The sequence below is a fragment of the Hetaerina americana genome, unplaced genomic scaffold (assembly GCF_022747635.1).
Source record: "Hetaerina americana unplaced genomic scaffold, ioHetAmer1.1.p SCAF_3, whole genome shotgun sequence".
Classification (NCBI taxonomy): Eukaryota; Metazoa; Arthropoda; class Insecta; order Odonata; family Calopterygidae; genus Hetaerina; species Hetaerina americana.
The window spans coordinates 105,899,468-105,912,720 of NW_027286874.1; the positions used below are offsets into that span (position 1 = coordinate 105,899,468).

Genomic DNA, 13,253 nt, shown 5'->3' on the forward strand with positions numbered 1-13,253 from the left:
GGATGGGGGGTCGGGAGAGTCGTCCTATACCTAACACTAAACACCCCCCCTCACTTTCTCCTCCGCCTTCGCACGAGCCGGGAGGGACACACACTGCGTTTCGTTTCCAGAGGTACCCCACCCACCTCTCCCTCCTTCCCGGAGAGATATTCCCTTTCGACGCGCGCGCACATACGTACACACTCTCTCCCGGGCACCGTCCTACCTACCCTCCTCCGCCCCCGCTCCTACCCCGCATGAATCTCCCGCGAGTAGGGCGATGTCGTCGTCGGATCGAAGCGCGCTTTTCACCGAAATCGGGACGAGGAGACCGATAAGGGGGGAGGCAGCATCGCCGCCGTGCCGTTCAGCCATCAAATGAATCCCCAATCGACCTGTGGTTTCTCTCCCGCAGCGGTAACCGTCGTCCTCAATCTCCCAAGGCCCGTTTCCCAACGGTGCAAGCCAATTTACAAGTCCTTGTAATCTTTCCATACCGAGGGTGACGACAGTTTCCACACAATTCAATAAGGCTGCTTCGCTAAAGCAAAGTCACTTATTTGAGAAGTCACCCGCGTAAAATATCACCGGAGGATACCTCAAATGCACTAAGCTAATTCGATAAAGAAGTTGAAAGGAGGAGTTTTGTTTCCCACTTAAGAAGAAGAAGAAAGAAGATTCTAACCGGTTTCGGTGTGCTTCTACACATAGTTAAAGATGATTGATTTTGGGAAAGTGATGGGTTGTGGCAGTAACACAGCTGTGAGGTAGTAACATCGATTGTCACTGCTTAACCACCAACAATTTTCTTTTTATTATTGTTATTATTACTATTGCCGACGTCGACAGCAAATATTTAGATTTACCGATGATAATTTGACAACGATGCAGCAACCAGGCTAACATCATCTTAGGACAGCTCTGACTTAGGACAACTCTGACTTAGGACAGCTCTAAAAAACCTGCGAATTAATATTGAATGCGAGGTCTCATTCTTCAAAACTAAACAACCCTTTGGGAAAGGAGAATAGCAACGTCAAACACAACATGCGATATGATCGAATTTGCAAGACCAATTTGAACGTGGGAATTCTTTTTTTTTTCTCTTTTTGATCCGGGACAATTTATTCAGCAGAGGGTGGGGGGAAGAGAGAGGGAGGGAGCAAACGGTACCCCTTTCCCCTGTGGGACACGAGTGCGCGCGCCGCCGCCCCCGTTTCCACCGTAACCCCTCCCTCGCCCCTCCCCACGTGTCCGTACCCCCAGCTCTCACCGACAACTTTCTATTCTTCGCTCTGAATCCGATCTCGCTTTTCTCCAAACCCCTCCGAAATTCAAAACCCAGACGCCCGGAACATCCCATCTCCGTCTATCCTCTCACGTCGAAGCACCAACCCCCCACCGCTCTAACCCACACCCCCCCCTTCCCCCGACACCCCCAGAGACCCTCAACCTCCACAACACTCTCTTTCGAAAGTCGGCCCCAACAATTAAAAAAAATACAGTTCAAGGCATCTGAAAAATTCGCATTAATGACATAAGACTTTAATCTACATCTGTCTAAGTCGAAAATGAAATTTCTTCTCTATTTTATTTTTAGTTTTTGAAAGATCGCGAGACCTTCTTTTTTCGTCGTTTTTCTCATTACCAAAGCCACATAATGAATGAGGGTAGAAAAAGAAAATTTGCACTTCCACAAAAAGATTTAAAATACTTCACACGACCATGGTTTCATTAGAAATTAGAAACGCATTTATTTTAATTGTAAAAAAGTAATCAAACACAAACATCAAACACACACACACGTGTGGACCACCTCTTGTGTCTCCCATAGTATGCTTGGCAACTTCGTTGAAAATTATTTGGACAGTGATATCGTGAGCATTGTGAATTGCATATGTGGGTTCAAGCGACTCGAAATTATTCCCAACTTCCAAATGCCTCCCCCCCCCCCTTCACCGTCTCTCTCGTCTTCCTCGCTTCCGCCTTGGGCCGCTGCAGCAACAGCACAGCAGTCCAGCCAGAGCCGTTTTCCCTCGCACTTCGGTGATCGCCTAGACTTTCGGACATATTTCGAATGCGACCCAGTTTTTGAGTCGACGCGACACCCGCGAATGGAAGCTTTCCCGGAGAGAGAGAGAGAGAGAGAGAGAGAGAGAGAGAGAGAGAGAGAGAGAGAGAGAGAGAGGGTTTCCGTTCCGCGCGAGGATAACACGGGGTGGACGGGAATAGGAAAGAAGGTTGGAGAGCGATGCATCCAAATGGGAGAGACATTCCACCGTCTCGAGAGATCGACACACCTCTCCCAAGTCGAGCCGCCTGGAAGGATGACGCCTCTTCCTTCTTCACTTGACAACGAGCCACGCGAGAGGGCATCGATGTCACGACCGGTGCGGGCACAAAACTTGTCAAGACGAATCAATTCCAGCGTCTCCTGTCTGGTAAGAAAGCAAAGAGCCCATTCGGAAAGTGGAGATTTTTATCACGGAGCGAGAAAGCCAAACTGGGCCTCCCATGACGCAACGGACGGACGGACGCCTCCGGGACCATTTCACTTAATTGCCATGACACTTAAGAGAGAACAACTTCTTGCAATAATAACAAACACGAAATAAGTGCTGAGGGAAACTTCCTAGAGGGTACCCAATTACCTGAAATAATAATTATGACCAATATAACTAACCACTAGATTCAAAGTAAGGAGGGCACTGTGTGTAGAGTACGCTTAGCATTTGCATTTGAAAATAAACCTACAGCCGACGCAATCCATCCTTTTCAGACTGATTATCCAGGTTGCGGACCGAAAGTGAAAAGAAATTAAATTTTAAACAATTCGTTGCACAGCCTCCCTCTCTCTCTCTATCTGATTTAATATTTGTGATGCAAAACTACCGCAGTGTGAATGGAGGGCATGTAACATGTTGTTTTAACACTACGGGTATGTAGTATGTCTCGGACGGACGCGATAAGAGTCGCCCGGTATTGTTCAAATTCTGTCTCCCCGAGTGGATAACAAGAAAGTCGAAAACTGCGAAATTTAAAACTAATGGCCGCACCAATGTTCTTTATTTGATAGTACTGATAAATGCCTCAATGTGAATGGCGACTATGTAGAAATATAGTCCTGAAATGTATCTTTCAAACGAATATAATTAAACTTTATCTTGTCACTAGTTTGATATTTTATTTCAAAACGTTTGTTACTATCTGTACAGCCCTCGCGCATGTAGTAGTATTAACCTGCGTTTGGATGGTCAAGTGGCAAGCGTGCCAAGAGGGAAGAGGAGCGCGAGACTGTGCCCTCACGGCCTCGCAGCCCTGGGCGCGGCGCGCCGGGAATGCCCCCGACTGCGAGGGTATCCGAGGCGGCTGAGAAAAGGGTCCCCGCCCCCTCCCGTCTCTATCTCGGAGGGGCTTTCCCGATCGCGCCAGGGTGCGGCCAGGGCAAACAGTGCGCAGACTCCTCCTTGCAGGTGATCCGGGGTCTAGAAGGGGAGGCGGGGGGGGGGTGATTCCCAGCGGCACACCACGCCCCCAAACTACCCTACAGTCCTCACGGGCGAGGAACCACTGCCGGGGTGAATGCAGACACCCCTCATCCCCCGGCGAAGGGTCGACCGAGACGTCGCCTATTCCCTTTTACCCAGGATCTGACCCTTTTAGGTTGAAGGGAGCGCAATCCTAAAAGAGGAACACCAAAGTTCCTTTTCTGAATAGCCTCTCGCACATCTATTAGCACACCCCAGGGTTTCCACGCGGAAGGAGGAAACGAGGTGCGGGCAAGACGGGCGAAGGTATACTTATCGGTGAGTGCACAAAGACGTGGGCGAGGGTATACTTATCGGTGAGTGCACAAAGACGTGAACCTGACAATCTGGGTCCGTACGATATGACGATAGATCCGACGCCACGTCGATGCTATTTTATTTGCAAATCGGAAAATATTTCGCGGGCCAATTTCAATTTCCCGAGTAATAGACGAGGAGCGAGGACACTACTATCGACAATATCTTTACTATCGACTTCCTAACGATTAACACAAGTATCGTTTAGTCTATAATGATCGCAGGCACACTTCCAAAATAAGTCGGGAGTAACTCACAAAATGTCTCATTCCTAACTTTTTTCCAGCAATAATAAATGATATTCCGCTGCTGAGAATCGCTCTGACTCGTGAAATAACTGTTCACGGCCAGATGAGCGCAGTGTGTGTTATCTTCGATCCGACGTCAAAAAGGGCATTTAATCACCACCGGTGATTCACTCTTTAAATAAGTCCACACACATGGCTAAGTTGGTATTATCACCGCGGACGCCATACACATAGTAGAGATTCGATCAGAATGACTCGTCAGTGCATATCCGAGGGCAGCAGCCAGTTGCTGAAGTAAAAGGAAATGACAACGCCACCAACGGTATTGCCTCCCCATAAACGTGAATCTATAAACTCACAGCGCGCAATACGGCTTCCACATTTTAAAATCACATATCAAGATGGTTGGTTGTAAGTCCAATTGGAGCAAACTTCGACGATATATAATATTTAATTAGCGCTACGCACTTATGCATGCCACTGCGGATAAATTCAAACTCCGAACCTAATTTGACTTAAATTATCGATTAAACAAAGCGACGCACGCACAACCCGTCAAACTTGAAAAAATATGAAGTATTTTTTTAACCCAAAGAGCATCGAACGAGCACACGCCGGATTAAAGCACAAACGCCACATATGTAATACCCAGGAGGTATATGTTATACCTACCTCCGGAAGGTCAGTCTACGGGCAACGAAGTCTGCGCCAATGGAAAACCATACGGAACGCCTTCGGAGAAAAGGAGAGGGAGTTGGGGGGCGGGATGAGGGGTCGGAAAGGGGCGGAGGAAGGAAGAACTTATCCGCCCCGACCTTGAGGCCGGGATTCGAGGTGGGGGGAGGAAGGGAGCGATGGCAAGGGGCGGGAGGAGAGGTGGAGGACTCGTGGAGATGGAGGGGAAAGAGATGGAAAGGGGGGAGGGGAGAGGGGAAGGGAGGAAAGGGAGGGGGTGTGTGGAGAGGAGGGGGGGACCCCGATTTAAGTGACCTTCGCCTGTCGGGGGGGGGGGTCCTGGGATGCCATGCCCAAACTCACGGGAGGAGCGGGCAAGCTATTTCTATTCACAGGAGCCCAACTATCTATTCTATTGAAAAAAATCCTCCCGCACATTCGTGAATCGAAAGTTTCCACTTTCACCTCGTACCAGAACCAAAGCGCCCCTCCGCATCAAAGGAATGATGAGTCGCGGCATTGAAAACACACTACGGGGTTGGCACATACGCCCTCTGAAACTCTTACAAAAATCCAAAACCCTAGTTCCCTAAAATACCCATTACGATAATGAGTTCCACAGTTAAAAAAAACTTGGGCAATGTGACTACTGAAATGTTTTCGAATATGTGAAAGCTATGGAAATGTACATGGTGCGGCGATTAAATCCGGACAAACATGCGTTTCCTCGAATGAGATTTCCTCACCGGGTTATCGAAACCTCCCCCAGCAGACTTCTCCGAAGCATAATTATACTTAGCCAAAATATCGTAAACAGTTGATCTGGGGTACAACACGAAGAATCGAAACAATAATCGAAATATGACGACGTCCAGAGCGAACGCTTTCGATTATAGCGTCTCTTCGATTGTACTCCGCACTTGTACGTAACTTCTCGGCCATTTTGAGGTTACGACTGTTTACTAGATGACCATAGCTTTCAAGAACGCCAATCGCGACCTCCAGTACGAACTACGATGTGGCGGGAAATTCAAATTGAAATTCGTCCGGATTTAAAAGCGCTGAACCCGGTGTTAACAACGATATTGACGAGGGCACACGCATGCATACATACCAGTGCATGTATTTTTTAAATTTACACGCGCGGAACCGAAACGAGCACATAACAGAAAGTGGAGACTCTTCGCCCGGAGCCCGGACTACTTGTCCAATCAAGAAAATCCGTCGGCGAAAGCATTCGTCGAACGACGGACGGGAAGGACTGAAACGTTAACTATTTCGGACACGCACTACGGAGAATACAACGCGATAATATTACGGAGAGATACGACAGTGCGATTGCATTGACGAAGTACTTACTGTAGACGTGCCACACTGAACATTGCCATTGGGTTTCTCGTCGTTCAGGCAAAACGAGTGTAGGGATGAAGAATTAGACGGGGGGGGGCGAAACTGAAGGGTTATGTGGGAGAGAGAGAGAAGAGTTGTCGGCTCCTGCCGCAAAAAAAGACCGGGCGCCACAAAGGGACACGGGGGGTGGGGGGGGGGCGCAATTCGTGGGGACAGTGAGTGGGGACCACGGGAGGCATCACCATTCATTCCGCTCTGGCGGCGAATGGCGAAGACGAAGTATCTCAATAGAACTATCGTCGGGCGTTCAACGCATGGAAAATTTCCCATGATACGTTTTTCTCAGCAAATACGAATTCCTGCGATAGGTATCTTACGTCAAGTATTCCGAGGGATTGGTTGGACTGACATTGATTGTTGGACTTAAATAAGACTATCGTCAACACGGGCGCCAAAGACGTTTTCAATAAAGGCTATAAATGGAAGTAAACTGTTAACAAGCGATAATCTAAATGTATTCTCGCCAAAATGTCGCGATAAAATCCCACACCGATCCCCCCGGATGAAAAGCGTGTAACTAGATTACGACCGAGGGATAATTAAAAAAACAGTGAGGTGGAATTCGTAAAGAGAAAAATAAGAGGAAGGGTAAATTACGCTAGTAACAATGATCGAGGAACTTGGCTGTGATCTGTCATGTATTCCCAATACTAACGCGTCTAAATCCGCATAGCATGTGCTCGCGTTCAAACGCAGCCAGCCTTATAAGCACCCGCTACGCCACACGCAGGGAACAGATTACATCTACATAATGCCCCGCAAGTCGCCGCTAGGGCGTGTGGCGGGGGTAGTGCCACACCTATAGATCCTACCCTGTAGGTAGGTAACTCGCACTTGTCGACAAAGAAGATCTTCACAAAAGGAGATATCTTGCTGGAGAGGATGCAAAACATTAAAAAAAAAAACTATGAACCCCATCCAATATCCCTTTAAAAAAAATAAGGGCTGCCACGAGTGTGAATTAAATCGTGGGTCAGCCAACATTTTCCGCAGTGATAACTGAACTCGGGAAAGGTAACAACATGATGCACTAGGCAATAATGACAGAATTAAACACATTCACAAATCAGACCTCTGCAACATTCCACACGACGAATCCTTACTTCCTAAACGCAAATATCGACCAGAAAAGGAAAATTACATGCGACAAAGCGAACATCCGGACGATAAAAATTGTTCCAGATCCCAACATTTAAAAAAAACCCAAATTATTCCATTTGCCATTGCCCCGACTCTTATCCTTGACACCCCCTGCCACAATGCCATCGCTCTACTGGCGGATTGTAGGACGCAGAGATATGAATGAAATTTAATAGGACTCAACACATTCCTACATGCATGAAGTGGTTCATTTATCGTGACAGAACACCCGAGGAATGCAAAAAAGCAAGAATAGAAGAGAAGAACAACACAAAGAGATGATTCAATTGAAACATTGCGCATTTGCAAATCTTCCATCCACACGTGCGACGAATTTTTCGTGACACGTCCGCGCGTTTTGAGAACGGATTCATAATGAACAGGACGACGGCAACTGGCGAAACACCTTGTGCGGACTTTCCGCCATTCCGTGGATTCGATCCATACACTACTACTACCACACCCGGATTGAGATCATTTGATTCGAGAAAACAAAATCCATTCCATACAGGGTGTGGCTGGCTAGTACAATACAATATCCACCCTTATACGTACGTACAACTGAAAACGTTCGCTCCTGTCGCCAATTAAAACTGACGATGATCCGAGACTCGATTCGTAGTAAAAAAAATTATGGGTGATAAAAAACCGAAGGAGTTATGTGCGGTGGAATTTCCCCCAGAGTGCCTTTCACCGATTCCATACAGACAAAACGCTCTCGGCTCTCAAGAGGGCATCATCAAACTTAGAAAGTTCTTTCTTCCGGGGCGGGGGGGTTTGAGAGAGGCGGCGAATGTCTCCGCGAAGCACGGCCATCGCGTCGCGTCGTCCCCGTGTGTTTCACGGCTCGGGAGAGACGGAGGCCTCTCCCGGCCGTGTGTGTGGGGGAGCGGGGGGAAGGGGGCAGGGATTCTTACCCGAGACACGCCCTCGCAGGGTTCCCCGGGCTGGGGAGGGGTGCGGTGGATTTGTTGGGGGGGGGGGGAGGGGTTTTGGTCGACCCTGCAGCAGCAATTCCAGGGACCCCTCCCGCGCCGCGTTATTACGCCCAGTACTGCGATCTACCGGCTACCGTCTTATCCCGATATTTGTCACCACTCCGTTGGGACTCCCCAACTGATACAAAAATGAACCGAATTCATTCGCAAACGCAGATGAATTAATTTCTGCCGTGAACAAATTCGTGACTACGAAACTGAGAAATACAGGTATACCTGTATTTCACAGTCACAAATACCTGTATATATATAACGCAAGATATTTCGAACTTCCAAATAAATGAACGTTTGGCGTGGAACATAAATAATCTCCGATTACTCACGAGAATTCTTAAACGTAAAATAAAATACAATGTATTTCTTTCAAATTTGCTTCCCTCATCCACGATGTCAAATTGAACAAGCGTACAAAATTAAGTGAAACGTCAATGATTCCCCAACCGTGACTTCCCTCATTTCTTCAACGAAGGAAGATTGGTAACCCCTAGACGTCGGGTCCTAAAACCGAGGGTTCGGAAAGAGAGGCGTCGAGGGGGTGGCTGGGGTGGATTGGGAAGAGGGGAGTTGGCTTGCGGGGATCGGGATGGAGGAGGAACGCGGGCGGCGGCGGGCCCTCCCGCCCGCCGGCGAGACCACCGCCGCCGCCCCTCTCGGCCGAGAGGCAGGATATTTTCCCGAAGGGGGGTGGAGCAAAAAGGGACCATTGCTGGCTGCTGTGCTGCAGCCATGCAGACACACACACTGAACCAGGGTTTGACACGGGGGAGGGGAAGAATGGATGGAGGGGACTGTCGACCCCCTGCATATCCCTCGCAGGGGGACCGAGGGCAGCAGCCTCTCAAACCCCCCTTGTGTGCTCTCCCCCTAACTGGGGTCGGTCTGTGGAATTTTACCGGGGGGGGGGGGGGAGGAGGGGACCGGAGGGACTTAACCAAGGGAGGGCTTTCGGAAGAGACAGCTGTGTGCTCCCCCTTTTTCGAATATCCTCTCTCCCTTCGCACACGCCCGCCCTCGCCTATGCCTCGCCGGCTAACGTGGGGAGGAGTGTGTGTGTGTATTGTGGGCAGGCCGAGGTGGGGGGGGGTCTACACATCATGCGAGCGTGCGTGTACCCCTCTTTAACTGCGTGCACGTAGCGTACGTTGCTGTAGTCTGCGCGCATGTATGCCTCGCTCCCAAACGCTCTCTACTAATAAAGCGTTTCTATACCCAATTTCAGTCGAGTAACGTGAGAGGTGTATGTAGAGTTCAGCGAGTCACTCCAATAATTTCATTACATTTTCTCAAGGTGATCGTCGCCACCAATGGACACACTTGAGAAATGTCCTTCTCACTAATTTCGTTTACCCTGGGGAAATGTATCGAAATACCGCGCGAACGAACGGGTTTCGTAAAGAGCGGCGATATGAACAGATGAGATGGGAGCCAAACGAATCGTTTTCGACAAGCCGACAATGTTGTTACGATTAAATCTCCCTTTGTCTACAACAGCGGCGAGAAAACTATTCTTTAATAACAATGCCGTCCGTTAACAATTTCTCGTCTGTTATTGTAATGTTGTTTTCAAAATTGCACTTCGTTCGTGGGCTGTGATTACGACGAAAACGGAACAAACGCAGTAGACGACCGAGTTAGCTTGCGACAAAGGGAATTATTATGCTATGAAATTATATTGGTGGATTCGACCACCGGGTTAAAATAAAGAGAGGCGGACACCGTCACAGTTCGAGCATTCAAATATTCGCTCTCCCCTCGCACGAGACGCAAACAAGAAAATCGAACAAACTTGAAAGTCTAATTCTTATGAAAATTAGAACTTGATGAATAGGTCAAGCGCAACAATTATTGCATGCCCTCCACAGGCATGAAAGAACGTGCGAGAGAGTTGTACTGCAATGAGCTAACACGTATTCAAGTGTATGCACGAACTCATATTTCTTTGTACATGTATGGCTGGCGTCCTGAGACGCCCTTGCGGCAGCTTACGGGGAATTGTGTAGATGTAGGTGACAAATGCGAATATCTACGCCGAATTGCACTTGGAATGGAAATGGTTTTTTTCGAATGCGCGACTTGACTATACGGCAGGGATTAATACCTAGCGCAAAGACAACAGCGAGTGAAAGGGAGGGGACATACGCCACCAGCGCATGCTGTACGACCGAGCCTGTACACACACACACGAAGTACATTTAAATTACGTATGTCTCCCTCACTACATTAGTGACTGACGAATCGAGATAATAAATACCACAAACTAGATAAGAAATCGAAAGTTATTCTATTCTTCAACAAAATATTTTCATGAGAGCACAGTGATAACATGAACTTGACAGACAATATGGGGAAACACTTGATAAGCAACCCGTAAAATGAGCATCAAATGAGCACCATCCATAGGACACCAAAAACCATATTTATTTCCCCGAAGGAAAAGCATTTCACTGTTTTTCTACAGGAAATGTCGAAAACGAGCGCCACTGCAGAGCGACTCGCCGACTTCGATCGAAACTCACCTCGCCAAGGCCATGCTTCTGGAAATGATGACCCGTGAATCACCAGGTCCCCCTGAGGTCACGCGGTGGATCACTTTTTGTAATTTTTGGTAAACTCCGAGAAGCACAAAATTCCGTGGAACAAATCGCTGGCGATGCACACCCCGCGAAAGCCGGCGAGGCGCGATTCCTTATTCACTTTTAATTTTGGCTTTTTCACACGTCACACGGTTCCTCTCCCATGGGACGAAAAAAATACAGATTCCTGCTCCTCGTGGATGAAAAAAATCACACAACAACGAGGGTAACACACGGCCGTCGCTGTCAAACACGAAAGACGACCGCGACGGACATCAACATCATGGCCAACCAATTCACGGGGGCTGACGATTCCGAAAGTCTTACAAAAATATGCATGCGAGTCGTCTATTTCCTCCCTATCTACTCTTCCCTCCGAGAGGGCTCGAACCACGTCGTTATTACGAACGATCAATTAACAAAAAACAACTTCTACACGCCAACTTCGATTCAGCACTTGAGGTTTCAAGATTCATAATCTGAGAAAACAAACTTGATTTTGAGTCGAACAATTTGCGTTTGCAAATCACCACCGCTGCCCTCCTTAAATCCCAACGTAAAAAAATGATCAGGAGAGCAGCAGCAAAAACACCAACTGGGAGATCACCAATGAGCGGCGATGAAACGGTGCAAGAGAGGAAGATGATGAGAAGTGTTTCAGCAGAGGAGATCCACGGTGGCACGAAGAAAATACGATTCACTTTCCTCCCGCGCAGTCGAAGACCACGACTCACTGTCGCATCGAGCTATACTGACGTTGGACGCTCCCCTCAACACACTTGGCACACACTTGAACACACACGCGCAAGGCCTCTCGATATGGTGTCTCAAGGGGAAAATCGGCGAGGATACCTCCCTCTCCCGTGCAGTCAGACGCTCCCCTCAATATATCCTCTTGCTCTGTCCCGATCGGCTAGCGCGCGCGTAACGTCCCTCTCTCACCTTCGGTCGTGAGCGAATGGCGATACGACCTCGGCTCGGGAACTGGAAGAGGAGCGGAGGTAGGGGAGGGTGGAAAGAGGGAGGGGAGAGTTGAGCACGGGAGGGAGGGTGGGAGAAAGCGGGGAGAGGGGAGGGAGAGAGCTGCGGGAAGGAGGGAGGGAGAGAAAGAGAGGACACCCGGAACGAACACTCCGAAAGCGGAGACCAGGGAGGACGACGCCGAGGGTGATGCGTACGTAAAGCGGGCGATCGAGCCAATTCCGCCTTTCGTGCGCGATCCGCGACGGGGAGAAGCCTCGGCCCTCTCGGCTACGACCCACTCGATCAAGCCCACACACCGAGGACGTCCTCCGATTTTCGTTCCGTCTCAAAAACGACAGGTCTCTCCTCCTCTTTGTGTTGTCTCATATCCTCGGAGCGAAATTGGCGCAGAAAAGGCGGAAAGGAGGGCGGATGGGGGCGCTTTGACCAAGCACGGCGCACGTCCCGTTCAAAAAAAGTAAAAGAGAGGTGTGCGCGTCTATTCTCTCCCGGCTATGCCCCCCCTCACTCGATATGAAGTCCGTCCTTGCAGCGAGGTGATGTGGGCGGCTGCGCAACAGAAACGAGACTAAGCGTGCACACGCACCGCCTGCCGGCGCCCGACTGCGCCCTTCGCCTCCACCTCAGAGACATCTGTCGGCGACCCTGGCTGCCGGAGCCGATGCGGTCGGGAAAAACGGCTGCGGAGGAGGGAGGGGGGTGGGGTAGATGGGAGGGAGGGGAATGGTTTGAGGAGGGAGAGAGCGGGGAGGGCGGAGGAGGGGAAGGGAAGGATGATGCTGTCGAGGAGGGGAAAGGGGCAGGTGCGGAGGGGGCGGGAGGGGTGTGTTTGGGATGGGAAGTGTTCGGGAGAGAGGAGGGCGGGGAGAGAGAAGAGAGAGGAGAAAGTAGCACACGAGCGAACAGATACATTCACTGCGGAATCGGTGTTTGTGTAATTGTTACTACAATATGAGTGAGGTTGTAAATTATCGTATAGCATTTTCATTGATGAATAGGTGCATAAATATATATATATATATATATATATATATATATATATATATATATGCACCTATATGCATATATATATACATACATATATATATTTATTTATTTATTTATATATGTATGTATGTATGTATGTATATATATATATATATATATATATATTTATATATGTATATATATATATATATATATATATATATATATATATATATATATATATATATATATATATATATATATATATATATACGCACCTATCCCGGTCTAGGAAATATTTAACACTCGTGATCTGCTTGATTCCGCCTTCCCCACCTCTCCTGTGTTCGTCCTTTATGTGTGTTCCTATCCCTTTTCCTTATATCTGTTTATACCTGTATTTTTTTTTAGGTAATCTACCGGTTAAGGTAGGTT

The 13,253-nt window shown here is 48.4% G+C and overlaps 1 protein-coding gene across 1 annotated transcript in view; it reads right to left on the reverse strand.

The window, feature by feature from the left end:
* The window catches only part of rdx (BTB/POZ and MATH domain-containing protein rdx), a 111,358-nt gene extending 98,921 nt beyond the window's left edge, over positions 1-12,437 (reverse strand). Inside the window, exon 1 of the mRNA XM_071587350.1 lies at positions 10,812-12,437. Coding sequence (XP_071443451.1) covers positions 10,812-10,825 — 14 coding nt within the window. The 5' untranslated portion in view covers positions 10,826-12,437. The remainder of the gene's footprint in view (positions 1-10,811) is intronic.
* Positions 12,438-13,253: the final 816 nt, after the last annotated feature.